We start from the raw sequence: 27,674 nt of genomic DNA on the forward strand, positions 1-27,674 counted from the left end.
TGCTTTCCTCATTGTACTACAATTAAAAACCCCCAAGAACACAAATGTAATAAAGAAAAATGATCTAAAATTCAGGCAGATAAAACCAATAGAAAAAGAATATTGAAAAATTTTCAAGAAAATTAATAAATATTCATGAAAATATTCAAAAGCTCAGATGCTTCCATCAGTCACCACAGGAGGGAAATATTAAGTTGAAAAAATAATAAAAAAACCTTGAAAGGGCTTTAAAAAGGGGGGGAAGGAACAGCACACCCTCTGCTCCCATGGGCTCCTGCAGCCTATGCATGACTGAGCTGTGGCCAAGGGTTTCCCCTCTAGCTCAGCCTCCCTGGAGATTTAAACTGCATGCATCTAAAACGTGCATACCTGCCTCAAACCGAACAAAATACCCCTTCCGTCTGAATTTTCCCTTGTGTTCACATCATAGCAGCATAGGAAAATAAAAAAGAAGTGCTAATCTATCCTACAGTTTCCCGGACAAGGACTCTGGGCAGGGGTTTTGTGAGTGGATTTGACAGATGTACGAGCAGATGGTGAGGGACACTCCCTGAGAGCAGCCGATTCCCAGGCCTCCATGTCCAAAAAAATATCTTTTCATGGATAATGTGATTTTCAGAGGGAAGAAATCCAATGATCACGTCTCACACCAAAACTTCTTGGTCATACATGTGCAGGGGTTGTGCGGAAATGCTTGTCTTCAGGAAAGAGCTGACTGGTAACGGTATGCCACGGGGCTCGACCCGACCCTCACAAAACCCGAATTTGCAGCCCAACAGTTCTGTCTTGCAAGCTTCTCCATGGGTGCATGGCTACAATCGGCAGCCGAATTGGGATCACCTCGTGTTTGCATTGGGTGTGACATATTAGGCCTGTTTCGCCTCTGCCAGAATGCACTGTGCAAAATAACATATCCCATGAAGTATCCATTTAACGCATGCATTTCTGTACAGCCCACGCACTGAAATACATCATGCTGGAGCAGGGCTGATGCCTTGTTAAATGTCTGTGAGCGCCTGGCGAACCCCTATACTGAACACGACGATGTGAAATGGAGCCGACCGGCTCGTTTCGAGGCTGGTGTTTTGACACAAAAACGTGCTTTTCTGATCAAATGGGGCGGGAGCGAGGAGAAATGGGTTTCATGATTTATCCTACCACTGCCGACATGTTTTTAGCAGCTAATTATCTGCAGTTCCCCATTTCTTACAGGGGGATGCATGTTGGACCATGCTGCTGTCTTGCTGGGGGCTCTCTGCCTGATGGATTTATCCTTTGTACATTTAATTACGGTGGGACAGGACCTTTTCAGCCCATGTTTCACACAGGTCCCCAGGCAGCGGGGCCCCGCTTTGGAGCAGCTCCATCCCGCCACCCTGCCATGTTGGAGCCCTTGGACAGGCGGTTTAGGGCAGCACAAAGTGGGGGGCTCTGCCACCAGCCCAGCCCATGGGGTACCGGGGGTGGATGGGACTAGGGGCTGCATTAACAAGGAACAGCCCAAAAGGCTTTGGGTAGGTGCAGAGTGAGAAAAAGGGGGTTTGGGGCTCCCGGGGAGGGGAGGGGGGGCGGTCCTGAGGAGAAGTTTGGCGGGAGCTCTGCCAGGGAGGGGGGCGAGAGGAGGAACAAAGTCGATGGCTTCCCTCAAAGCCAGCCCCCAGCTCGGCAGCACAAGCGGCTGTGTCCCCCCGGGAGGCACCGGCCTGAGAAACCGGGGAAGAAATGCGGGTGCCCGCCGGGGAGCCCGTGCCCCCAGGGGTGCCCTGAGGCGGCGGGGCAGCCGCAGCCGCGCAGCGGGGCCGCCAGGCAGCCTGAGGGGGCGAAACGTGCCGCAGGAAGCGCTGCCCCCCCCCCCCCCGAGGACAAGCCTGGGGTCTCCGCTGGGGGTGTGGGAGCTTGCGGGGTGTTTTGGTTGTAGTGCGGTTATTAAAGGGTCCCCAGGCGGGAAAGACCCTCCTGCCCTTCAGCTCTTCTCCCCTCACCGCCGGGTGACTGAAGTGAGGTAAGGGCGGCTTCAGCCCTGGGGAGGCGAGCGGCGAGAGGGGTGGGGGGTGCCTCTTTCGCCCCGAGAAGGGGGGTTGCTGCGGGGGGAGGCCGTCCCGGAGGGGTAGAGCTGCCGGGCACCTCCCGGGAGGACAAGGCGGGGAGCGGTAGCACCGAGGAAGCAGCGCGGGCAGGGGGAGGCGGCGGCTTCCCGCCCCGGGGAGGGGGGCTGCCGCGGTTGGAAGCGGCTCTTAACATGGAGGGGGAGGTAATGGAGGGAGGGCCGGCGCTGGGGGTGGGGAACCACCCCGAGGTGGCCTGAGGGGAGCACGGCGGCGGCGGGGCGCCCGCCTCGGCCCGGCCCGGCGGCGGGGGCGGAGGGGAGCCCTTCCCGCCTCCCCGGGGGGCGGAGGCGGCGGCGGCGGCGGGGGGATCCCGCGCTCGGCCCGGCGCTGGCTCCGGTCACTCGGCTGGAGGAGGTTCCCCCTTCCCGAGGGGGAGTGCGGGATCGTTCCGCCACAGACGAGCCCCGCGCCTCCACCCGGGGCCGTGTCCGGGGCGGTAAGTGCCGAGGGTGGAGATGTCGGGGGCCGTGTGGGAGGGATGGCGGCAGCCCGGGGCGGGGGAGGGCTGGAGGCCGCTGAGGTGATCCCGTGGCGTCCGGAGGAGGGGGCAGGCGGCCCCTTGGGGCGCTGGGGGCCGCCTGAGGCTGGGCTTCCCTCTCTCGGAGGCGTCGCCTCTTCAGCGTGCCCCGAGTTAGCCTTGAAACTGCTGAAGAGGGAGCAGCGTGCCGGCAGCCTCGGAGCAGGGCACCAGGTAGTGGTGCCGCCGCCGTCCGGGCTGGGACCTCTCCAAGGGGCCGGACGTCCCTCTGTGTCCATGGAGAAGGCGCCCCAGGGAGGGTGTGTGGAAGGGCCGTCTTCTGCCGTAGGGCTTCGGTACCTGCGGAGAAAGAGGCGCTCAGTGGCTTCAGCACACCATGACTGAGGAAGGGGTGTATCCACGGGGGAGATGGAATGATTAACGTGCCCTCCCTCCTCTTCCTCCTTTGTGTCCCTGTGCAGGAGTCTGGGCTACCCTGCTGATTTTTCGGAGTTCAGGTAATGGCTGAAGTTGGTCGGTGGGAGACGGCTGGAGGCCCAGAGCACGGTCTGGGTGTTGCACAGAGCCTATGATCTGACCCTCAGCCTCTTGCCTTCGCTGGGACTGCCAGGATGGGGAACAGTGGCTCAGCCGTGAAGGTCTGCACGGATCACCAAGGAGGCATCAACTGGCTGAGCCTGAGCCCGGACGGGCAGCGCCTGCTCACGGGTAGTGAGGATGGCACAGCGCGGCTCTGGAGCACTGCCGACAGCCAGTGCCGTGGCCACTTTCAAGGTACAGTAGCTTCTTTTCGCCTAGTTTTTGCATCTAAAGCGTGGTACAGGCCACACAGCATGTTCTGGTCTCTTTCAGTCCCTGCAGCCTGCCAGGCAGCCGAAGTCAGGCTTGTTTTGTTTTGTGTTTTTTTTAAGTATTTGTTACAGCATTGTTAAGCAGAAGCTGTTTCAACCCAAAACAGGTTACAAGCACTACTGAACGCATGGATCCTTTTATCTCAGGGTGTGAAACATAGCAGTTATTTAACTTATGTCTCCTTCTGGAAGCCCTCTGTTTTACACCCTGATGAAGTATTGACTTTTTGTTATTGTCTCTCTCTCTTTTCTTTTTCTTTTTTTTTTTTTTTTTGTGTCCTTGTAATCATCTCATTTTCCAGACAGTCTTTATTTAGAACCTCTTGATCCAGAAGTCTGGAAAGGAACCTTACTAAATAAGCTATTTTTCCCCCACATTTGACACACAGAAATGTTAATTGCTGGGCTTTTAAATTTTAAATTGATTTTGCATTTTAAACAAAATTTATTATCCTTAGGCTAGCATCTCAATAATTAAAAAGAGAAGAAAAACTCTGTAGAAAGTAGAGTCATGCAGGAGTCAGATGTGGACTAAAGGTATTCTCACTCACTCATGTTCTTTTCTCTTAATACAGGGAAAAAAAGCTCTTAAATTTCGAATTTCTAATCCTTTTTTCCTCTGAAGAAGAAATCACATTGCTGTGATTATTTTGTTTGTTTGTTTGCTTGCTTGTTTTTAACTATGGAGTATTGTCTTTTTTCCCCACATCCTGCCATGGTTCTAGCTCCTGGAAAACTCACTGCATTTGCTTTAGGCTTAGAAATCCCTTTAAACCACTAATTAACTTTTAACTAGAAAGAGAAATGTACTGGATAATATTCATATTGGCCTATATACTGCTAGTGTTTGGGGTAAACTCTAAAGAAGGTTGGCTTGTGAACGGTCAGTCAAATGAGATAATTGTATGTATTTTATATTTATACATGCACACAGCTGTTGTGTAAATTTGTATCGTACAAGCTATAATTATTGATGAACCTATATCTATAACACAGTTTCAAGCTTCCGCCACAGCATAACCAACAGACTTACGTGGTGACTGCTTTTGATCAGACCAGCATCAGACCTTGTCTGCAACTGTGGGTTTTGTTGTCCTTTGTGTGGCTCAAGTATTCTTGATGATTAAAATCTGACTGACAGACTTTGGTTGCAGTCACCAAGATGCGTTTTTGATCTTCTCAGAGCAGGATTACATGATACTGTGATAAAAATCCGGGAAACCTGTCCCATTTAAGCTGCTTTGCAAAAAGTTTTCACAAAAATGTCAGGATAGGTATAGTTTTGCTTATAGCCCTGGTGATCTGTTTAATTTTTGGCATCTGGTAAATTTGCTTAAGAGGAAACAAGGTGTGTGTTTGTAACCTGGATTCTAGTTCACTTTTGAACTACAACAAGGCTTTTGAACTACAGGAGTTGTAGTTTTTGCAGTCAGTGAAACAAAGTGTTTTAGTGGGTAGTTTGCTTTCCCTCAGGTTTTTTCCCATCTCTTTATTCTACAACATGATTCTGTTTTTCTCATGTCTTTGCTTGTCCATTTGTCTCTCTTTAATCACATTTGTCCTTCTTATAATTTTTATTTTCTCTTCAAAGAATAGTGTTATTTAAATCACAGTAGGGCCCACCAGCTTCAACCAAAGTCTGGGGCTCTCTTGGGATAGTTACAGAAGAGGAAACAGTTCTGATCTTGAAAGCTTACAGTCTAAATAATTAAAGCAGAAGACTGCAAGATAATACTATCCCAACAATTAGATAGGTGACAGCAGTTTCATACAGGAGATCTTGGACAAAGCTGCGACTTCAATCCTAAGGTGATTCTTAAATTTGGTGCATTTAATGATACAATTGAAAAATGATACATCTTGCTAAGCAGCAACAAAAGTTTAAGGTTGTAATATTGATTCCTCTTCACTAGCATTACCCTGTTTTTCAGCATGAAATTTTTAGAGTAGTGGTTGTGTCTATTTTTATTATAACTGTAGAATCCCACCATACTCTGAATACTGTATAAGTAATTGTGCTCTTATTCTTTCTGTGTCATTTCCGTAAAGGTATACTGATATTTTGAAAATTGTGCATTTTATGCATGTTGTTAGTCATAATGCGGAAAGTATTGGCTGACTTTTTACCAGATATGTTTTTTTGTTTGTGTTTCATTTTGCTTGGACAATGAAACTAAACTTATTGGTAAGTCTCGTCGCTTTCTTTTTTTCTAGTTTAATGCTTTAATTTAGGGCTGTTTGTGTGCTGACAATCAATGGGCTGGGTCGAAATGCAGCCTTTTTTTCCTGACTTCAGAAGAAGGAAGCAAAACCATTTGTTTTTAAAAAAATAAGCCAATTTTTTACTGGTTTTGAACTTAAGTAGACTGAGTTTTATTATACTACTTTAGCTAACTATGTTTTTATAGTGCTGTTTGATCTACCTGGTTGGTGAAACTGTACTGTTTTTCACTTAATCCTTGTATCAATGAAGCATTTTCTGCTGTTAGTTAAAAATGTTGTGTTTATCCTTAAATGTGAAGAAATGGTGGTACATTTAAAACGAGAGTTTCAGACCCTTTGCTGAATTTTTCTTTTTTGTTAAGGTGAAGAGCTCGACTAGTTTGTTCTGCTTGTATGCACAGCGATTGAATTTATTTCCTTTTTATTCCTAGGACATGAAAGTTACATCACCTTTTGCCACTTAGAAAATGAGGCTGCCTTCACATGTAGTGCAGATCATACCATTCGAAAGTGGGATGTGATGACAGGTCAGTGCGTGGCCATTTACCGAGGACACACGTCAATTGTTAACAGGTTGGTTCCGTGGAGTTCTTCCCTTGTGTTCCTGTAATCTGTTATTGCGTATATTGTCATTTTACTGCAATTCTCCGTTGCAACACCAATAAAATGGGTTGTGTAAACTTTTGAGTTCATGCTACACGTGTTCTGTGCTGTAATGATTAGTTTTCCTAGCAACAGTGCTGACACATCCATAGGCAGCAGATAGGAGAGAAATGAAAGGCACACGGCAGGGGAACTGAATCCAGGGATAGGAATGAAATTCCAGAAGAAATTATTCAATTGATAACAGATGCTTCTGATAAGTAGATTTAAAAACATCACGTCAAGCCTTTGTGTCAGTAAGAGGGATAAAGTCAGGGCTTTTTCTGGAATTACTATTCCTGTTTGTGCAGATGAAGTTTAATATTAAACTGATTGTGCGTGACTGATCAGCCTGTCAATTTAAAGTGCCTCTTAATAGTTGGACTGGATTTAATTAATGACAAATACAGCAGTCAAAGACGGATACTTTTTTTTAAATTTTTTTTTGGTGGGTTTTTTTTTTTTTTTGTTCCTTACTAAACTCAAAACACATACAATGTGTAGCTAGATTCTGTAAATAGTTAAGAAGGCTGGCTCTGTCTGTATTTTGGCACTGGCCTGATTTTTGCTTGAATCAGCAAATGGGAAATGTGTTCCCTATTCATATGACTTTGTTGCCAGTTGAAAGGTTCCAGAGGACCACACTTACCTGACAAAGAAGGCAGGTTATGATGTTCACTATCTCTGGCTTGGAAATACGAACTGTAGGGATTTTTCTGTTGTTACAATGTTTGTGCAGCTACAACTTGCTGTTTTAGAGGCCCAGTAAGTTGAATTCTGGAGCTGTAATTTCTGATTTGCTCTTCAGTTATGTAATAAGTGGGGTGCTCTTGCTCTACCTTTTTTGAGATCCTGGGCTAAGTGAAATTAGGTGTATTTTTTTTTCCTGCACTCTCTCTATTTGATGATGGAAAGATGATTATCTTTGCACACTGTCAGTTACAGTTCAGGTTCCTGGATTTTTTGGTGGTGGTTGTTATTTAATTCCAAGTGATTTTCTCAGGTCAGTTTATAAATAATTATTTGTAAAGAAATACTAATAATTATCAAGAATGAGTTATTTTTTTTTTAAATCCAAACAAACCACAACAAACTCTTAGCTAGTACATGTTACTTGTGAAAAGTACATAATGGTTCTATTGGAAAAGATTCTAGAAAACACAAATGCCCAAAGTTACAGTGCTATAGTGTAAAAATGTCTGCATCAATGTACCTGAATAAGAGGTCTCAATTTTAAAAGTAGGAACAGGGAATTGTTTGGGTTTTTTATTTTTGAACCTTTTTATTGTTTTTTGTTTAATGTGTATTAAACAGTGACGCTGAACTGGGGACATACAGGTTTTGTTCATGCTACTGTTTCTAACTTCAGGGTGCTTGGCATTGAAATTGTGACAAAAAGTTGTTATGTAAAAAGAATGATACTGTTCATACAAGCAAACTTTATTTTTTGCAGAATCCTGGTTGCCAAAGACTATCTCTTTAGTGGCTCCTATGACAGGACAGCCCGCTGTTGGAGCGTGGACAAAGAGAAACAAATCCAGGAATTCCGGGGCCATCGGAACTGTGTCCTGACTCTAGCTCACTATTCCTCCAGGGATGTTCTTGAAGAAGAGGAGGAGGAAGAGGAGGAGGAGCAGAAAGTGAGCAGAGACCTCCTGGTGACAGGTAGCACAGACTGCACTGTTAAGGTCTGGTGGGTGTCCAGTGGGCGCTGTTACCAGACTCTGCTGGGACACACTGGGGCTGTCTTATGCCTTATACTTGACGCACCAAACAGGGAGCTGTTTTCTGGCAGCACGGATTATACCATTCGAACATGGAATATTGTCACTGGTGAGCAGTTGAAAGTGTTCAAAGAGCATCAAGGATCAGTAATTTGCCTAGAGGTAAGAACAGAGGCTTCTTCAAGAGCTGTTTGAAGGGTGTGTCCATATCCTAACTCATGGGTTGCAGGTGTCTTTTCATTGATATAGAAACTCTTCCAAGACAGGTTATAAATGGTAAGCTTAAATGTTCATGTAATAACAAAAAAATAGTGCTTTGTGGTCTTGAGACAAATCCTCTTTCCCTAAAACACTTTCTGATATCCTCTTGGCTTCTGGGGTCTATCCTGGTCTAACTTCTAGCTCAGTACCTATTTAAATCCTCCTTGAAACTCGTGAGTAGGTTTGCTGGGAGGACTGTTAATCTGAGTAGGATTCCATACACAGGATCACCAGACTTCGAAGAAAAATAACATGAGCAAGTAGTCAGACACAGGGTCAGATAACTTAAAAAGGGGAGGGGAAAAAAATTCAGAGTAAACCAGATAACTTAAAACCCCACCAAAACCCAACCCAAAATTGTGGGCAAAAGATAATAGGAAAGCATAAAGCTGAAAGAAATCCTGCTTTAAAAAACACACAGACATAATTTGAGAAAAGAAAGGGAGAGATGGCCAAGACAAGAAAACGGGCAAGGAAAATGGAAAAGTAGAGCATGGGGGAGTGAAATCAGGAAATGAAGGAGAGAGGGGGAAAAAACTTTAATGTGATCTGAAAAACTATACCCTTGTTTTTCTGTTTTTTTGTTTGCAGTATGCTTCTGGTGAATGGTGCCAGGTTTGTTAATGTTGCAGAGGGAAGGAGGAGGTTGGGCAGATGAAGGAAAAGGGGAACTATCACACAGCACTAGTCCTGTACACTCCATTATCCACCAGAAAATGCTAATAGTATATTTAAAGAAGGTATATTATGGTCTGTAGCTTAGTTTCAGGTCAGCAAACCTTAAATGTTTTACAAATGTATATGTCTGAATTTAATGACCATAGTTTTTTCTCAGTACTCCCCTTGTTTGTGTTTGTTGTCCATAAGGGTTTTCCTTTACAGAAGCGACAGTAGGTATTGTTAATAGCTGCTTAATAAATGTTGCCTTTGTTTCTAGAGAAGGTAGTCACAGCTGACACTAGCAGACTACAAACCTAATGGTACTGAAGGAATTCTATTTTCCTTCAGTTTTAGAAAGGAAAAAACCCCACACAAAATCATGTTGCCCCGGAGTAATGTTTGTCTTGCTTGGGTAAATTCTCAGTGTTAAAGCTTGTTTTTGTGATATTGTGGTAATGTATTTTGAGGATGCTCAAGTAAATCTGTTGCTGTTCTTAGTGTCACGCTATGTTTTGCTGTTTAATTGTAACCCTTCTCCAAGGCACAGATTGGCAACGACAGAGCTTGCTTTAATTTAATTGGGTTCTTGCTAAAATTGTTACACAAAACTGGCTTGACCCTCTCCCAGAAGCCTGGGAAATTCAATTACACTCTTTGAATGCTCGAGAATTAGCAATGCTTCTCCGCTTGTGAGCACAGAGTTAAACAATGGTTTTAAACAAACAGAACTTCTTGTAGGGGAGAAGAAAAGCAAAACCAATACATCTATTTGGAAAACCTGAACAATTCAAACTACACAAGACTACTGCTGCCAAGACTGTGTTGGCAACAGTCCTTGGCCAAATCTTCTTCTAGCTGTGAGTAACTGGTAGCCCCTCACTTCTCTCATCACCAGTTGATGTTTGAGGCTAGAAGAGTCCAGCTGAGGTACATACTGCCCCCACAGAGAGCATTTAGTTTCTAGGCCTCTAAAACTTATCCCAGCTTAAGCTGTCACTGTACTGCTGTTGAATAGCTTTAGGCTGTCTATCTTTCCTAATTCCTCCCTCTTCCTTACTGGGTTCAACACCAGCCCTTCTGTTCCACTTGGCTGCCTCTCAGAACAGGCCACATGGTATTTTCATTCTTTTAGAAAGGGGTCAATCATCAGAATCCATACAAAGATGTTACAACAGAAGGGAAACTTCCTGAATAGAGGTGTTTATTTTTTTAAATTTTTGTGTTCTTCTCAAAAAGCTCTTAGAGCCTTTTTTGCCTAGGGCTTCTTCGTGACAGTGTTGCAATCTGTGGTGGTGAGTGGGTCAGGAAGGACTTGGAGGTAGTTGTGAGTTGCTCACAGTAGCCAGCAGACAGTTTTAATTGTTGACAATAGTTCATTTTCTGCAGGGCAGAAGTGAGCTGCTAATTGCACCAGGTTTTCACTCTCCCCTCCTGGAGGAGCTGAGTTGGTACCAGCAATTAAAGATAGTTACCTGTTCTCTGGGTGCTACAATGCTTTTGTGGAGAGAATAAAGGGAAAAAAATAAAGACTTATTTTAATTTTATTTATTCAAATAAAGATCCCTAAGGGAGGGTGACCTTTCAAAAAGTTTGAGAAATGCTCAGTGTGATCTCTCATCCTGGACACAGATCAGGAAAAATTTGGATATTGAGACCATATTTTCCCCAACTTTAAAAAGTACTGTTATTAACGGGAATGCCCCAGGATGTTCTAAACTGCTGCAAATTAGGTCTGGACTGTTCCAGTCGTCTCCCATTACTTTCCAGTAAATACCAATAGTGTTGCTGAAGCAGTGAATGGAAATTCCTGGAGCTTCTTGAAGGAACGTTTCTGGATAGATATCCGTAAAGCACACCCATGTTTTTTCCACTTTGCTTCCTGCAGTGCTGGCATGTGAAAACCAGAGGGGTGATGCCACGGGCATGTTTGGATTTTGAATGTTCCTCGGTTGCTCTAAGTTCCTTTAGGTGTTGTTGCCAGCTAGCATAAGTTAGAGGAGCCTGAAAGCAACTCTCATCTGGCATGGCAGAACAGAAAGCAGCGGTGAGCTTTTAGCCTTCCCTTCTCCCCTGTCCTTGGTGGTCCTGGACAGTGGAGTGAAGAGGGTGGAGCTGTTCAGATATTCCCTGGGGCTCGTTCTGCTGTCCCAGGGTCTGCTGCTTGAAGGCGATTTACAAGCTCAACTGAGTGCATGTGGTCTGCTATCAGAGTAGGTCTGCTGCAGGTACCAGCTTATTCTAATGCCACTCTTCTCTAACTTCTGCTATTAAATTAGACTGTCAGAGGTTTTGCCAGGGGACTTTCTATCTGCAGTGGGAATCGTGTGTGTGCTAGGTGCTTTGGCGGCCTTGACTACTTCACTCTCACAGTCAGGCAAGGTAACTAGCAGTGGAGCAGCCAGAACTCTTCACTCTATTTCTCCTGCAGTGAATTGATAGCTTGGCAGGCAAGGGACAGCAGCTGCTTTGAGTGCTCCCTCTTCATATAAGAGCCAATGATGAGATTTTATAGGAAGCGATGGGAAAAAGCAGGGGTGGGCTGAGAGTAATCACACAGCTCATGCTAGTTCTTCCACTTAAAAACTTCAGGCTTGGCAAAAGACCAGTATTTGCAATTAATAATCAAACATGCATTTTCATTAATGTGACTGCCTGCAATAGGCTGAATAACCCTGACTTAAATATTTACTTGTGTATGTTTTTCTAAATGTCTCCAAAGTAGCTTTGCAAACTGTTCACAAGGATTGCTTTGTCCTTTGCTGATTGTTCTGCCTCTGAGTGTTTATCAAAATTGTGCTGCCAAAAGCTGGCAGAGAGATACGATCCAGCTTCAAATTTAGCTTGGATCCTATAGCAAACATTCTTGCAAAAGGAGTTTTAAATGAACATGAGTGGGCAAGGACCTGCTTCTGGTTTTCCTGCAAAAGATCCTTTGTTTGGACCATTCCCTTTAGTTGCCTTTTAAAGCTGACTAGAAGAAAAGAATGCTTTGAACAAAGCCATTGCCTGAACTCCGTTTATACGCTTAACTGTTGTGATCACGGGGACAGAATTTTTTTCTTGCCACACCAATTAAATTAAGTGCACATATTTTTTGTAATTTGTGTTTGATGCATAATTCATTAGAGGATGAAGATGTGAATTAGATGAATATGAATGTGTACAACACCTGTAGAAAAGAAACAGTTTCTAGGACCATTACTTTGTACTGCAGTAAAAAAGTTTAAAAACGTTCTCTAACAGCCAGACCAGAGAGCTCATTCTAGATGGATTCTCAGGAAAAAACCCAATTTCTTGCCCACAGGGAGTTCGCTAGCTCGTTAAAATGAATGTGGTTTGAATGGGATCCTGAAAGTCTAACTCCGCTGAAGGCTTACATAGTTGTAACTTGAGATTGGTCCAAGTTGGTGATTTTTAACTTAGAAGTGGCTGTGAACAGAAGACCCAGCTGGCAGACTGTGGGAATACTGACCCCCATGTGAAGAATAAGCTGGTAATGGGACATGTGGTTGCTGATGTGAACTCATGGTGAAGTTCCTGGGAGCCAGTCTGAGTGCAGTGACCTTCAGAAAGAGGATGTGTCCAAATCTGTTTGGAGAGCCAGTTGCTTCTCCGTGGATGAGGGTTAAATTGTTTCTTATAGCAAAGGTTAATTGGGAGAGCAAAGTCCATTCCTATAAGGTTGAAATACCTGCTAAACAGCTCTTTTGCTGATGTTTTTGGCATTCATAGAGGTAGAAATCATCTTAAGCTGCTGCATTCAGTTCAACCAAGCTTGTGGAGCAGTAGAGTTGTGATTGTCTTCAGAGACCAGCCTTAGATGTGATCGTTCGTGTTTTTTATTCCAACGGTGGTGTGTCTGGGGGCTATAACCGAGGTCAAGGTTGCATAAAACTGGCATTTTTTAATAGCGAAACCTGTAACTGCTTCAGCGTTTACAACCTGTATTTTGCTACTGCTGTTACATTGCTACTCACAAGCAAGTCTGAACTTTTTATGGACTAGTACATCTCTGCTACTCTGGCCTGAGGATTAAGACGAATTTGTTCCATTCGTGTGTCTCAGTGTTTCATCTGGTTCAAAAGCAAAGTCCCTCAGAGTAATGAGAAAAATTAACAGTCCAGAATTAAAGATATCAATGCAGTGACTTTTTGCTGCCTGGTTGAGGCTTTAGAACTGGGCATCTGACAGTCATCAGGTTTTTAAGCTTTTGAAGCTACGTGGGTTTGAAATGTCCGCTCAGCTCATTAGTATCTGAGCTGCAAATCTGTTCTCTGTTGTCTGCTCTGCTACAGGTGTCCTTGCCTTGCCATGCTTTTCTGTGTCAGGAGCTTTGTAGGGCAGTTAGCCAAAGTGAACAAAGTGCTCAAAAGCCAGCCAAAGAAAATACAGCTCTGAAAATATCACTGCTTCTCCAGGCAGTTGCAGATTAGAATATGTAACTGTTTCTACTGATCATTTTTAAACCAAGAGTTGACAGACTTGGGTATATCTGGAAAAATCTACTGAGTAAAATTTTACATTTTTACTTCTAAATCATAAGAAAATTAAATTCTTTAATAAGAATATGACTAGAACCTATAGAATTGGGTAAAGGTTTGGAGACTTTGGGCTAGAAAATTCCAGTAATTACGGACCTGGGGACCCAGCCCACAAGTATTTGCTGAAAATGACTGTGCCGGGATGCCCATACACAAAAATGGGTGCGAGTCTTGTCATCAGGGAGGCTTAGCTACCACTGGAGCTGTAGCATGATCTTGCATTTTGGTGAAGAAGTCAGTATATTTTGTGCAGCTCCCGAGAGGGGACAGATCTGCTGAGCCTAACACGTCAGCTGGAATGTTTAACCCAAGGAACAGCAACACACTGTTTTTCCCAGTAGTCTAACAGAACTGGTGGATCTGGATTAAATGGGCTCTGTAGGCTGAGGAGATTTGAACCCATTTGGGGAGTCCCATGACCGCTGGATAGGAGAAGCCAGGCTGACGTAAGGAGGTTAGCCAGAGGCCTAGAGAGAGAGCCATCAGAAGGTGACCTAACTAGAAATCAGTATTTTGGGGACCTGTCTGGAAGTGAGCAGGGGAACTGTGTTACAGTCCTTCTTTCTTGGGCTTTTTGAATAGTTTTCCAAACAGTCATGACTTAAGAAAAAAGATAATGGGGGGCAAGGACCTGTGCTTCTGTCTGACCCTAGGACCTCCACTGCTTCCACAGCAAAGGTGGCTTGTGCCAGCCAGCATGAGGGCTTTTGCACAGCGTGTGCAGCCTTGGCGAGTTAGACTTGACTGTGTTGCTGGGGCATAGCCACACCCTTCGGATGCAAACTCTGCAAGAAGGCTCCAGAGTAAAAACACTGGTTTGACATGGGTCAGATTGGATTGGTGTCTCTGTCTTGCTCTTCTCAGACAGAATCTCATCTGGTTTTCCTGTACTCTCTTGACCAGTTTCAGGGATACTGTGCACTGTTGCTTGTCACAACTGCCCTGAACCACGCAAGGCTTCCTGGGCATTGTAGAAAAGGGTGGTTGCAGCCTGGATCAGCCTCCCAAATCAGGGTTGCACTCTGGGATTTGTGCAGTCAAAAGTTAGGATGCTATAAATTTCAGGTCCCTTTTCGGATGGACTTAGTTGCATTGTGTCAGGGTTCCCCATCTCTAAAGTAGGGAAGGTATTTATTTTATATTACACAGAGCGTGGGGTCTGCTTGTAAGGTGCTTTGGCTAGGGGAACAGTATTGATGATTATTATTTTTTTGATTAAATATAGATACTAGAAGTGTAGCTTAGGCTGGAGTTGTAAAATAGACCTGTCTTCAGTCGAGTGAAGGAGTCGTCATCTCACCTAAATTGATACAGATGGCTACAGCTGAGAAGGTTGTCCTTGTCAGAGGGGAGAAACAGTGAGTTTTAAGGCGTGATCCATTTCAGACATCTGCTTCAGGATGAGATGAATTGTGCTCTGGACTGCAGTGACTGTAAGGGGACTATCTTAGCTGTGGATATCTGTATCAATTTAGATGAGGTGATGCCTGCATCGTATCACTAAAGGCAGATCTGATTTGCAACTTCAACCTGAGCTGATAGCTCTTGATGACTTTTTCCGCTAATAGCTATTTCGTGCTCAGGGTTTTAAAAATACCATGGCAATGAGAGGCTGTGTGACAGTCAGAGCCTGTACTGGGTTTTGCTGTTGGCTGTGCTGCAGGCTTACTCTGTGGTGTCTGGTAGATTGTTTAACCTGTTAGTATTTCTGTTTCCATGCTTGCTACTGTGCTCACCTGCTTAAACTGGTGAGGGGGAGGAAGGTGCATAAAGTATATCATGGGGCAGCCCGGGTAGCACAGGGGCTTTGAATTTAGTGAGGATGGTTGGTGCACCGGCTGTCTCGCCAGATCTCTGACTGGTCTTCGGAAGCTTTTATGGCTCTTACGATCCTGGTGCTATAAATTACCTGAGTAAGCCCACGTCATTTAACACATTTTTATATCTAGCAAATTAGCAAATCCAGGCAAGTTGCAGCTTTTCCGTTTCACTTCAGGATTTATACACCCACTTAAAAGTAGAAATGAAGCAGCATAACATAACGGCCATTGAATGCAGAGTGGCATTTACCTGCAGGAGGTTATAACTTAGTGTTTTCCTTTGTTCAGTGGGTGGGTTGATGCTGCTAGCAAGATGTCTGAAAAAGAAATGCAATTACTTGGGCAAGCAGCAGGATCTCAGCTCAAAGCATCCTCTTCCATTTAGCAGGTGCAATGCAACAATGCTCTTCATGCCCATTTGGGCTGAGCCTGGAAATTAAAAGTCAGGTTACCTTCCTCAGGTGAACTGTATAGCTCTTGGTTTTTCTTAGTGCTGCTGGTCATTCCTTCTCTTTCCTCATTGAGCTGTAGTATTAATGCCATTGCTAAAACAGCTTAAAGTTAATAGGATGTGACATTTCAAAGTATTCCTGGCTTTTAACAGTGGTATGAGTTTTACAAGCTCCTGACATTTAGCTGTGAAAACTGTCCCATGGGCCGAGTTCTGCTGGTAGGAAGTGTGGCATGTACTGCTCCAGCTGGGCTAGCGTGAGCTGGGTCCAGTGATCATCTTGGTCTGCCTGCATACATTTCTTACTTGGGTTAGCATAGTCTCGTTGCTGCAGTGCTTTGTATCTTAAAATACCTTTTGTTTCCTGTTGTAACACAGTGAAAGTGGTTTTTTGCACAAAGCTCACGTACAACGCCTTTTGGGACTGAGGTGATTCCCTCTTTGGGATGGGAGTGGATATGGGAGAGCGTGAAAAACGTTCCAACCTTACCGATACAGAGTGTGCAGAGGGAGGACCAAAGGTTTATAATAATCTAAAGTGGCAGAAGAACCAGACCCTTAAAAGTGACCTAAGAGCAAGACTCGTGTCAAGTGGATTTGTCATTTCTTCTGCAGTTGGTTTCTTGGAGGTACCTGAGAAGTGTAAGGGGTTAGTGCTCTGCTGGTCATTTGAGCCTTCTGATCTGTGTGTCTGGAGGGCAAACCAGGTGTCATTACTCCTTATGCAAATCCTGTTTCTTTGCGGGGGTGGGGGTGGGGGTGGGGGGAGGGCGTTGGTTGTCAGGGTTCTTCCTCCTGTCTCTCCATGAAACTTAGCTTGAGCTACAGCCAGTGGATCACTGGCTGCCTTTGTTACACTGCCTTCAGGTGGCAGGTGTTAGGCCTGTTCTCTGCTTGGAGGAGTAAGCAATCAGAACGGTACGTAATGATGGCTGTTGAAACCTTTATTTTGTTTTCCTTAGACATAGAATCCAAGATTTTTCTCTGCACTGTGGAGAGCTTCCTTGCTGAGCTGCCAGGCTTTGGATAGTTTGTTATTGTGTACTGGCTAGTTTTACAGTCCTGTACAGGTCAGTTATCTTCTCTCTGTCTGGGTTTCCCAACTGCAATCCTTCCTTTTGTCATTCTCTGTTGTGTCTGTGTGGAATAAAAGCCAACCTCCACCAGTAGTGAATTCACACAATGTGCAGGATGACTAGTGTAATTACGCACCGTTCTTTGGGATTTATAGGCAGAGATGCTCTAAACACACAGCAGAAGACAATCTGATTGACAATGTTTAAAAAACCAGTGTAAGAGTGGTTAATTACTTAATCATTCGATAATACAGTCTAAAAAGACTTGTGGAAATGCAGATACAAATCGGTTTCAAGGAAGAGCTAGTGTTTCCAAATACTGACCTTGTGCGGAGTAATCATGTTAAACCCTGGTTTATGTTGCATAGGATTTTGTTTTTAATTTACTTTTTTGTTACTCAAAATTGTTCTGAAATTTTTGTTGTAATTAACACTTAAAATCTGATCAGAGTTCTTGTCAAATATGCTTTGCAAAAACTACACTACAGGTTGTTTTTTTGGGGCTGTATTTATGTAATTCCTTATGGAAGTAGGGTTCGTATAGTTAATCTCCCTGAAATCCTACCTGCTTGCACTGGCAGATGGGCTAAGTTTTTTGTCTTCTGAAATGTGGGAGCTGTTTTTAAGGCTCAGAAGTCAATGGGAGATGCAATCACGAAGAATGCGAGGTTGGTTTTGCTCACCATCCCTCTGTTTCAAGGTGTGGTTGTTGCTCTTTGTAACAGGCTGTTGAGTTGGAAACCGTGACTTCGGATGAGTCACTCAGTGCAGTTCTCTCACGAATGTGCCTGAGAGACTATTGTTGATGTCTTTTTCTCTTCCCTTCAGCTAGTGAATCGGCACTTGTATTCAGGAAGCGCGGACAGGACAGTGAAGTGCTGGTTAGTAGACACTGGGGAGCGAATCCAAACGTACAAGGCTCACAAACACAGCGTTAGCACTTTGAAATACCACGCTGGGATCTGTAAGTTGCCTTTCTGATATTCAGCAATCCCGTTTCTTTTTTGATGTTTGTCTTTGATCAGAGATTGTTAATAGAGAATACTGTAATTTTGAAGGCTTGAGAAATTGTCACTTTTTTCAAATCCAGCATGTCTGTGTTCAGTATCAAACTTCGCTGCACTACTCCATGTGGGAAGCATAGATCTTCCCTCCATTTTCCACCTCCCTCTTCTGGGCAAATGAAGAGGCAGTTGCTTTATTTCTGTTACCAAGGGAAGTGGCTTAAATCCCGAGCTGTCTGTGCGTTGTTTGTGTAGCTGTGGTTTAACCTCGCCAGTCTGATGTCTGTCAGTCTGCTTCAGCTGCATACTTGGGGACAGCAAGTGCCACTGCTGGATATGCAGCCCTGTGCCTGCCCCTGCTACCTTGCAGGTACTGTGTAATGGACTGTCCTAAACCAGAATCCCATCTCAGATGCTCACTGCTTCTTTCTAACAGTTAGACTTCCTGTTCAGACTCTGACCATCTCCTGGACTCATTTTCCGCAAGTTCTCTTCCCTTTATCTGTCCTCTTTCATGTATTTGTTCCCCAAACCACCTTTCTGCAGTAGCCAAGCATTGCTTGCCTTGCTAATGCTCAGGACTCAGTTCCCCTATTTTCAGTACTCCTGTTAATAGTGGTATCTGTACATAACTGTATTCTGTTGACACAATGGTGTATTCTGACCATGAAACCTCCCTCTTTAAATCCCTCTCGTGGCTGGCTTTCCTTCTGCATGTCATCTGTTCATTTCTGCTTTTGGGTTGCAAGACTGTGCCTCTGTTTTTTTTTTTTTTACCAGCCTGAACCAATCTGCCACTGATGGTTTATCCTGCCACTGTTGTTAGACCTGAGGTGCCTTCATTTGCTTCCAAACAAGTACTTCTCTCCTTCAGGGTAACCAGGATGCAATGCCTGTTTTAAGCTAATCTAGAAATTCATAATGCTTTTCTGATTTTGATTTCTGTACTTCAGCTGTGAAGTGAACATGTAACGACAAATGAATGGTTGCTGTTTGGGCCTTGACACCTCTTTTGGCAGTTGGCGATAAATGGCTGACAAATGTGAGATGGTACGCATCAGAAGGGAGTCGTACCTGCACAGGCAGATTACAGTTTAATGGCAGTTGTCTAGCATCATGCTTGACACGGCAGACTGACCACATTTATAACCCAGTAACTGAATTGATTTCTTAATTATGTTTGGAAACTTAATTTGTAACCAAGCCCAGAAGTAGATTTTGATTTTAATCAGGAAACCTTTTTTGGGTCTTACTTTCAGCATTAGACTCACAGTACTACTTTTCTCCATTAAAATAGTTAACTGTAATTTACAGTTAGTTTTGCCTCTCCTCCCCTATACTGCGGAACTACCCCACTCTGCCCTACCTGCAGGTTATGATTTCTGATTTCAGCTTTCGCAGTTGGCTAGAAGGCTGAAATGGAAGGGGAAAGGGTCCGAGCTTATGCTGCACCCTGAAGTTGTCATTGCTCAAAGACGCAGGTAGGACAGGGGGATTGAACCAGAAATTTTAATCCAGGATGAATGCTGGCAAACAAAATACCGATTTTTTTTTTTTTTTTTTTTCTTGTGTGTGTGTGTGTGTGTGTTTTCCCCCTTTTAATTATAGAGATACAAAACATTGAATACATCAAGGCTACCCAGAGGCAAGCTAACTGTGCTAAGCTGATGTTGGCCTGATCCAGTGAGGAATCTTCATGTCTGGGTGGGAGATGGAGAGACTGTCTCCTGCATTAATGAGCCCTCCAGAGCTGCATTTTTTTTCAGTGCTGATGCTGCTTTTCATGCAACCAGTATAGACTTGACCACTCTTTAAAACCATCATAAAGAAAGTTTAGGCTCAAACAAAAGTTTCATTATCCGATGCCACCCCCATCAGCTCTGCAGCTTTCTCTCTCTTCCCCCTCATCCTATCACCTTGTCCCTGCCATACACATACACTATTTTTCCATAACTCTTTTTTTTTTTTTTCCTTAAAATGCAGGCAATATTGCTGCATTTAGTCAGACCTGTGAAGAACATCCTGATAGTGTGATAGAAGTGTTCACAGAGTTATTTAAGATCTCATTTTAAATCAAATGTAAAAATACTAAACGTGTCAAAGAGGGAGAATTGAATTGTTGCACTTGAAGGGTAGAAAAAATGTCATGGGAAAATATTAGGGACTTTTTAGAATATAATATAGATGCATTTTAGTTCTTGAAAGAGGAAATTTCCCCTTAAAAATTAATTTATATTGCTTGCATTATTGTAATACATTGATCACTTACACAGTATCTAGTAGTTTTGTTTCAATTAGAATTACAATGACATATTCGCTGGATACCAAATGTTGGAGCTAGTGTAGCTTAAAATTCTAACAATTTACCTGGGACAGATCAGCACTGTGTGTTCATTCTTTGTCTTTCAAAAATGTGGAGAAAATACTTCAATATAAATGCTGTTTGTTATGGTTTATGTCGCATTTGCACCAATGCAAGAACACAGAAGGAATCTCAGCTGAGAAGTGGTAACTTTCTGTTAGAAGATCTTAATTCTGTTCCTTGCTGTCTGATCAGTACCCAAAGGATCGTTGCCCCAAAGAGTTTATGGTTTAAATAAGAAAATATAGTAGAAGAATGAGATGAAAAATATATGTGTATTTCCAAAATGGCTTTATAGTGTACAGGGAGTCCAGACAGATCTGAGAACTAAACTTTAAATCATCAGAATGTGTTTCTACTGGCGTTCCTCAGTCTGTTTGTGTAATTAATAGCATGGGGAATATTAAAGCTGGTTCTTAATCTAGTTTACTTAATGATATTATGTTGGTTATTCCTCTCCTACTGTATGTGCACAGTCCTTTAAAATTTAATGTGGTTTATATTTTTTCATGTTGTAAAAGCTCCAACAGAACATTTAAAACCTGTTCTCCCTCCCAAGGGTCTATGAAATTTAAGTAAAAAATAAAAACAAATTGTTGATGTTATTTTTTTTTGTTCTTTGTTTCACAGGTGGTATATATAAACATATATTTAAATGCTAAATCTGGGTTAGATAAACAGCTCTCCTTTGAAACTCAGAGGTGCCGAGAGACTTCCTAAATCTAGAGTGACAGTTCAAAAGACATAAAGGATGTCTGTCAAAAGCAAAATCCTGATAGTGATAGCTAAAGTAAACAGACAGCTGCATAGTGAAAACAACTCTTAATTGTGAAAACAGCTCTTAATTGGTTCCTACTCTCTGCCTGTGTGTAATAGTATTAAGTGCTTTCCATTCACTGGAAAAAAATAGCTGTACCTTGTTTCCTGCTTTACATCATTGTTACTCATTTGCAGAATGGGACGCAATGCTTTTTCAGGATTATGCTGGCAATTCAATTTATAGTGGCCCCTATAAAATGACATTGATTCTTTCACATCCAGATGTTTCTTGAAGGTGTACCCAGGAAGTACCCAGTCTCCTGCTGTTTAATTTGAAGTTGAAAAGCTGATGGCAGTAGGTAGCCTGTTCTCTCATCTCTTGTAGTCCCGAATTTACTGCCTTGATAATTTCTTCACCTCTCTTTGGGAACCCAGCAGCTGACTTCTCTCAGAAGATTAAGAATCTCTTGTCTTCAGGCACTTCAATTTTGTAAAAATCTTTCCATAGTTGTGGCTTTTGCAAAGACATGAAATGCAGGGAGCAGTGAATATATTTCTTTTTGCAGTTCTGAAGTATTTATCTCTAGATAAACTTGAGGAGTTTGGGTTAAGTGAAGGAAAATGAGGGTTTATGAAGACAGTTTGTAACCCTTAAGGCACACAAATGTGCTCCTTTTTGGGCGTATTACTAAGTATAACATCTAAATATTCAACACTGCCTTACAGCTTCTGGATGCAGCAATTCTGGGAATCTGATTTGAAGATCCTGAAGTGTTGAGAAGTTGTTCTTTGAACATGTTAAGATACCCTAAGGAAGCCAAAATCACTAGTCATGCTTAATTTACTTAACACCCCCCTACCCTTGTAGCACATGTACAATATAGCACATAGAATACAAGAGTTATAGCTGAAACCCTCAAATATTTCTGTGCCATACTGAAATAGAGATTATAGCCTGGGCCTTGAATCACTTAAAGGCTCTACTGCTTGCAAAGATCCTAAGCTCCAGGATTTAGCTGAAGAAATCTACCACACTGAAAGAATTTATAATACTTCTTTGTAAAGCTGCCTACACGTGCCACTCACCTCTGAGGAGAGAAGATTTCACTGTGGTATTTCAACAGAGACGGCCCTACTTACTTATGGTTGAAAATGGAGGGGAAAAAACTGTATGTGTTAATGAGGCTAAGGCCAAATTCATAGTATTAGTATGAGAGATGGTAGTGCTGGATGCAGCAGCACAAGTGATGAAGACATTGTAGTACTGAATGGAAACCTGGAAGTAACTCTGGTAAAACAAATGGAAGGCTTAGTAGAAATCCTTAAAACCAGACCTGAGATAAATTGCCTGCTCAGAATTATTGAGGCGTGTTTAGGCAGGGAAATAAACGTGGAAGAGAAGAGCAGAAATAGATATTTGAAGTGTGTGTGGAGTGAAATGCTGCTCTATGTAGGAACTTCAGATGTATGGCAATTCAATGTTTTGAAAAATACAAATGAACACAAGCATGCTGGGGTCAGCGAAATGGAAATGATCTGAACTTGCTATAACTGAGAGGAGAATCAAGCCTAAAAAATGATACATCGTGCTCCTTTGTGAACTAGTTCTAGGTACTTTTTGGACTCACGTGAACTGACCGTAACGTGGCTGCTCACGTCTGGCCGTGTGCTGTGTTGTGTGGTTGCGTTGCAGTGTTCACAGGAAGTGGTGATGCCTGTGCAAGAGCTTTCAATTCCAAGAGCGGTGTCCTGCAGAAGATCTTCCGAGGGCACAAGTTCATCATCAACTGCATCCAGGTCAGGAAGGGGTTTCTTTGCTGGGATTTCTCACTTCCGATTGCTCCCTCATTTGTTTTGTGGGAATTGGTGTGGCTAGCTGTTCTGTGTGTCTTGGGTTGGATGTTGTTCTAGGGTAGGATGAAAAGTAACAGACTCAAACATTCCTTTTGTAATTTTAGACAAACTCAATAATAATAAGGATAAGTGAAACCACAGAACGAGTCCCCAGAGATAGTCCTATGTCTGTGATTGGAGGTTTTTCCGGTCAGGTTAGACAAGCAACCATAAAAAATGAGACGGATGTAACTGATCCTGTGTTAGGGGCAGGGAATGGACTTTGACCTCATGAGACCCCTTCCATTACAAGACACTGATGATAAGTGTTTGCAGTGCTCTAGGCGGAAAAGAAGTTTCTGCCTTATCCAAGCAGTATAATATGCCCCTAACCCCCTGGGCAACTGTTTACCATCCTTTCTGACCTTAGTGAAGAGCTAGTGGTGATTTTCATGTGCTACCCTGTATATAAACATTTATATAAAATATTGCCATCAGGAGCTATTTTTCTGAAGGTATAAAGATGACAAGCTCTGTATTGATGTCTGACCCACATCCTGCCGGACAAATGGAATGGTCTCTACCCCGGCTTAAAAATTTTCTAAAAGTTAATTAAGTCCCTGAAAAGTTGCCTGCATATTGTCTAGGCTCAAGTGATACTGGCATTTAAAAGTTAAAAGGGGAGGAATTAGTAATTCTTGGTGGCACTACAAAGACCAATATCATGCAAGGAATCTTGGGGGAAGAGTTTGAATCCTTGGATGCTTTGTGCATTTAAGAATCCACATCTCCCTGCATCACGATCTCAGTAAAAGCTGCGTGCAGGATGAGGATTTTGATTAAGAACATGAGACACACTGAGTATTTCTGGCAGGCTGACAGTCAAAAAGAGAAAAAATTCCTCGTGGAATTGATCCCAAGCGTAGGGAGTTGGGAGTTGTAAATATGGTTGTCTTTTGTGTTATGTTTCTGAATTAGGAAGTGGCTAGTTGGTCTTAAATGGCAAACTCTTGGGTATTGACCAGTTGGTTGTGTAGCAGGTGGTCACCTGGATGCATTTAGGTAATAACTGATATAATCACTCTGGGCAGCCCTAAGTATTGACAAGACCAAAGCTTGGCTTTGTATTTTTTTTGGTGATTTCATTTCCAAGTGCACAGGGCAAAAAATCCTGGGAAGAGCAAGGACTGAGAAGTGGCCACCTTAATATAATCTTAAGTATGTTAATGAGGGATGGATGAGGGACTGTGGTTGTGTGGTGCTTGTGTGGCGCTTCATGCCGATGTAAGCCAGACTGCCGGTGGGACGCTGGCTCTCACGGCCGCCTCTGGGGGCTGCGAGCGCCCGTGGGGCACAGACTGACGCAGGAAGGAGGAGGTGATCAAGACCCACGGCTGGCTTCTAGGATGGAGTGAGAACAATTGGAAACTTTTCCAACAGCAGGAAATGTTTCATTAAGGGAATGAAACTACGGGAGAGAATCAAAGTTAATTTACTGCAGGTTTGGAAGAACAACAAATTCTGAAGGAGGAGTTGTACCTGTACCTTCCTGCAAGGGAAGAAGGGAGGTGAGAAGGAAAGCTTTCCTGAACCACCCCCACTGCCCACCAATGCTGATTTTGGTGCTTCCTTAAGCTTCATCTTCAAAACCAGCAGTCTGAAACCAGCACAGAAATTCCCAGCTACAGCCTACTCTGACACCGAGTTTAGTTCCCCATTGCTTTTCTAGTGGGTTTAGGTTATAAATAACTCCTGCTGTTTATATTTTATGGCTCTGTGAAGTGGCTGAGAAATGAATCCTGACTTGGTAATGTCTCATCCCACTTCAGCAGCTTTTGTGATAATTTATACTGGCTCTTGCAATGAGCTATCAGGCTTTAAGTGTTAGGATCAAGCTGTGTTTGCTCTGATTTTTGAGTTTGATTGTACCGATTCCGAGCTCTACCGTTTGGTATTAAATGTGACCCTGTTGTTCCAGATCCACAATGAGTTGCTTTACACAGCTTCCCACGACGGCACACTGAGGATTTGGGACATCCGGGGAATATGCAAGAGAAACAAGCGGCGTTTGAAGAAGGAGAGGTCTGCCCAGGGCAGGAGCTCTCAGAAGGGAAGTCTGTCTCGTCTCTTCAACAATAAAGTGGGCTGTATGGTACAGCAAGAAAATGGGGAACATGAGGCTGTTGAACTAATGTGACTGTCCAGAACAGACTTTCCGTCTGTGACCAAAGCTGAACCTTTTGTTTTCTGCACCACTGTGTCCATGTAAACCAGAACTTGGAAAGAGATGGGAAAGGGCTTTGCTTGTACCTCTTCTTCAGGAGCCAGGATTCTCTGTGACTGTCAGATGGACTCAAGTCAGATGTTGCTGCAGGTGACTCTCAGCAGGCAGCACTGGGGTCGGGAGGACTGCAGGGTGATGTACCTCTCTGTGTGCGTGTAATTAAGAACTTTACTTACCACTGCTGGTTTTCAGTTCCTTCTGGCACAGAGGTGTTGCACACTTCTGCCTGCCTAGTAGCTAATGAGAAATACTTTCTCCTGTTCCTGTTGCCCGCTCACATGCCCTCTGTTCGGCCGAATGTAGAAATGAAAGGTGCCCTGCAGTATGACTACAAATTCAATTTTCACAGCTGACCTTCGGGTCAGTTTTCTGCTGATTAGACCAACTAACACAGGATGGAATGGCTCAGCAGGAGTTTAAAGCAGACTGGACACCTCTCTGGGAAGTTGGGAGTAGTAGGACAGATTAAATTAATTTTTTTTAACAAAGCATAAGCTAGAGAACAAGTTAAACCTCAGACCTTCTGTACCAAGGTCAGCTGTTTGCCAAGGCACAGCAGTTGTCCTCCTCCCAACAACTCAGCAGGTTCTTATTTCACCTTTTGCAGTCTCACACTTAGGAAAGGAAGCATTGATGGTCTCGCATGTCTCTTCTGTGCGCTGCCAGGGGTGTTTGCTGCCAGCTGCCCGCCCGCTTTGCACAGTTCCCCAGATGGGAAGCTCCTGCAGGGCTCTGCTGCAGGGCAGGGCCTTGCCTCGGCATGGCAGGAGTGGGAAGCACCAGGTCCATGGTGGTGACTGCACCTGGCCCACTGCTTGACTGTCCTCCTGGGGAAAAGGTTTTCCTTATAGCCACTGGGAATGTCAAACTGTGGGTGTTTTTCAGGGGAGGGAAGAGATTTATTGGGTGCTGCAGATTTGTTATCTTTCCTCTGTAGGAGGCTATGTCTGGCCTCGGTTTGCTAGGTTGCTAGTAGCATCAGATAAGCAGTCAAACACAAGAGAAGTTCTCCCAGTCTTTTTCCAGGTTCATCCCTCTCTGATAACCACTGAGCCATGAATAAACAAGGGTTCTTATATTTTTCTATTTGCAGATATAACTCTTTGTAGAACCAGTACAAAAATACCTAACCACATGTTTTTATTTTTATGGCTTTATTTATTCTCTACTACAGCAAGATAAAAATGCTGTAAACCTTTTTTTAGAATGGACTAATAAACATGTGGCATTTACAGACAACTAACTATCTAGTTTTTATTTTCTTCTCCTTTTGAGGGGGTTTGGCTGTCTGCACACGCACAACACTTAAGAAAGGCTGGAATATGGAAAAAAATTAACATGTACTTTAGGAAACATTTCTTGCCTTTCCCTCACTGCTGGGGCTGGAGTCAAGCATGCCCTGGAGCTGTCCTGCCTCCTGCCTGTCACCAGACTGCCAGAGCTCAGTTTCTCTCCTCAGGGGAAGGAGCAACCAGCCACAAACCAAAGCCCAGTCTTAAGGTAAAGTGTGGACAACAGGGAGCCACCTGCACTGGCTCAGCACTGGCTGTGGTTGCACTGCAGACCCCTACTCTGAAACTGTAAACTGTGTCAGTGGGTCAGGCCTGTCACTGCTACCCACCCTGCTTGGCCCACCTGACAAGCAGCTTTGTTAGCTCCTACCCAGCAGGTTTCTGCATGTAGTAGGAAACAGCATTTTAATTATGTTAAATGCCTACTAGGAGAGACTAATTTGGGAGGCCATCTGCATAGCATGGACTTAATTCCACTGTTAACCTCTTGGTCTGGTTGTTGTAGCTCAGTGCTGTGCCTGTGAGAAATGTTTATGAGTTGGTGACTCTCGGTTGCTGGGGTGATGGCTTGCTATGCAGCTAATTTTGTTTGTGTTTTGCTTATGAGGTCAATGATAAGTAGGCAGCATTTAGCAGAGATAGACAAGAGTTGCACAGATGGCCTAGGCTATACTTTTTGTTTAAAACTTTGCCCACGGTATGTTAGACAGAGAGCTTATCTGGCCGTACAGCAGTTACACATGGAATTAGCAAATGGATTTACTAGACACAGGTCTCAAAGACTGGAATTAATGAGTCATTACCACTTCTGCCTGTTGCTAAACATACCACAGGGTCTTCAAATACATGGTCAAAATTAAAACTTTTAGCCACTTAAAACTGCAGACACAGTTACTCGGGGGCAGCGCTGGCAGAATTACATCATCAATGAATGCCCTTTCTGACAAGCACTGTGTGTTATGATGCTAATTTTAAATTCTCCAAGGACAAACCTTCACTTCTTAAGTTGTCACTGCCAGTTTGCTCTGCAAGCCACTTCAGAGAGAACTACTGCCTCTATAGCCCAATGCTGCCTTGGGCACTTGCCTAGGGGTTAGCATAGGGTAGTGCCAGAATGCCAGTAGGTTTGGGAACCCCTCTGGCTAAAGGAAAGAATAAATTTGTTAAAACTACATCCATCACTTTGTATGTTTTCAATTTTAAATTCTTTTGTCCAGTGGTTCCTCAGTGCTTGCCTGTAGAGAAACAGGATATTACGGTTGCTGGGGCTGTTTTTTTTTTTCCTCAGAAGCTCATATTACTGGC

The 27,674-nt window shown here is 43.6% G+C and overlaps 1 protein-coding gene across 3 annotated transcripts; it reads left to right on the forward strand.

Moving 5' to 3' along the window:
• Positions 1 to 2,395: 2,395 nt before the first annotated feature.
• WDR86 (WD repeat domain 86) lies at positions 2,396 to 26,320 on the forward strand. 3 transcript variants are annotated; one of them, XM_074869240.1, is made up of 8 exons: positions 2,455 to 2,544; positions 3,048 to 3,083; positions 3,197 to 3,360; positions 6,092 to 6,233; positions 7,756 to 8,188; positions 17,664 to 17,799; positions 22,654 to 22,757; positions 24,772 to 26,320. In XM_074869240.1, the coding sequence occupies exons 3-8, from the start codon at positions 3,198 to 3,200 to the stop codon at positions 24,988 to 24,990; spliced, it is 1,197 nt and encodes a 398-aa protein (XP_074725341.1). In that variant the 5' UTR covers positions 2,455 to 2,544; positions 3,048 to 3,083; position 3,197; the 3' UTR covers positions 24,991 to 26,320. The 3 variants fall into 3 exon arrangements, with proteins under 3 accessions (XP_074725348.1, XP_074725341.1, XP_074725332.1); XM_074869247.1 differs by having other exon boundaries at positions 2,396 to 2,544; positions 3,048 to 3,360; positions 7,897 to 8,188; XM_074869231.1 differs by lacking the exon at positions 2,455 to 2,544 and adding an exon at positions 2,764 to 2,799 and having other exon boundaries at positions 3,048 to 3,360.
• The last annotated feature ends 1,354 nt before the right edge of the window (positions 26,321 to 27,674 follow it).

This window comes from Strix uralensis, chromosome 1, assembly GCF_047716275.1.
Source record: "Strix uralensis isolate ZFMK-TIS-50842 chromosome 1, bStrUra1, whole genome shotgun sequence".
Lineage (NCBI taxonomy): Eukaryota > Metazoa > Chordata > Aves > Strigiformes > Strigidae > Strix > Strix uralensis.

Coding starts and splice junctions, on each gene's coding strand:
- WDR86 (XM_074869240.1), top strand. CDS start 3,198: ATGGGGAACAGTGGCTCAGCCGTGAAGGTCTGCACGGATCACCAAGGA. Junction 8,189..17,663: donor GATCAGTAATTTGCCTAGAG/GTAAGAACAGAG, acceptor TCTTCCCTTCAG/CTAGTGAATCGGCACTTGTA. Junction 22,758..24,771: donor TCATCATCAACTGCATCCAG/GTCAGGAAGGGG, acceptor CTGTTGTTCCAG/ATCCACAATGAGTTGCTTTA.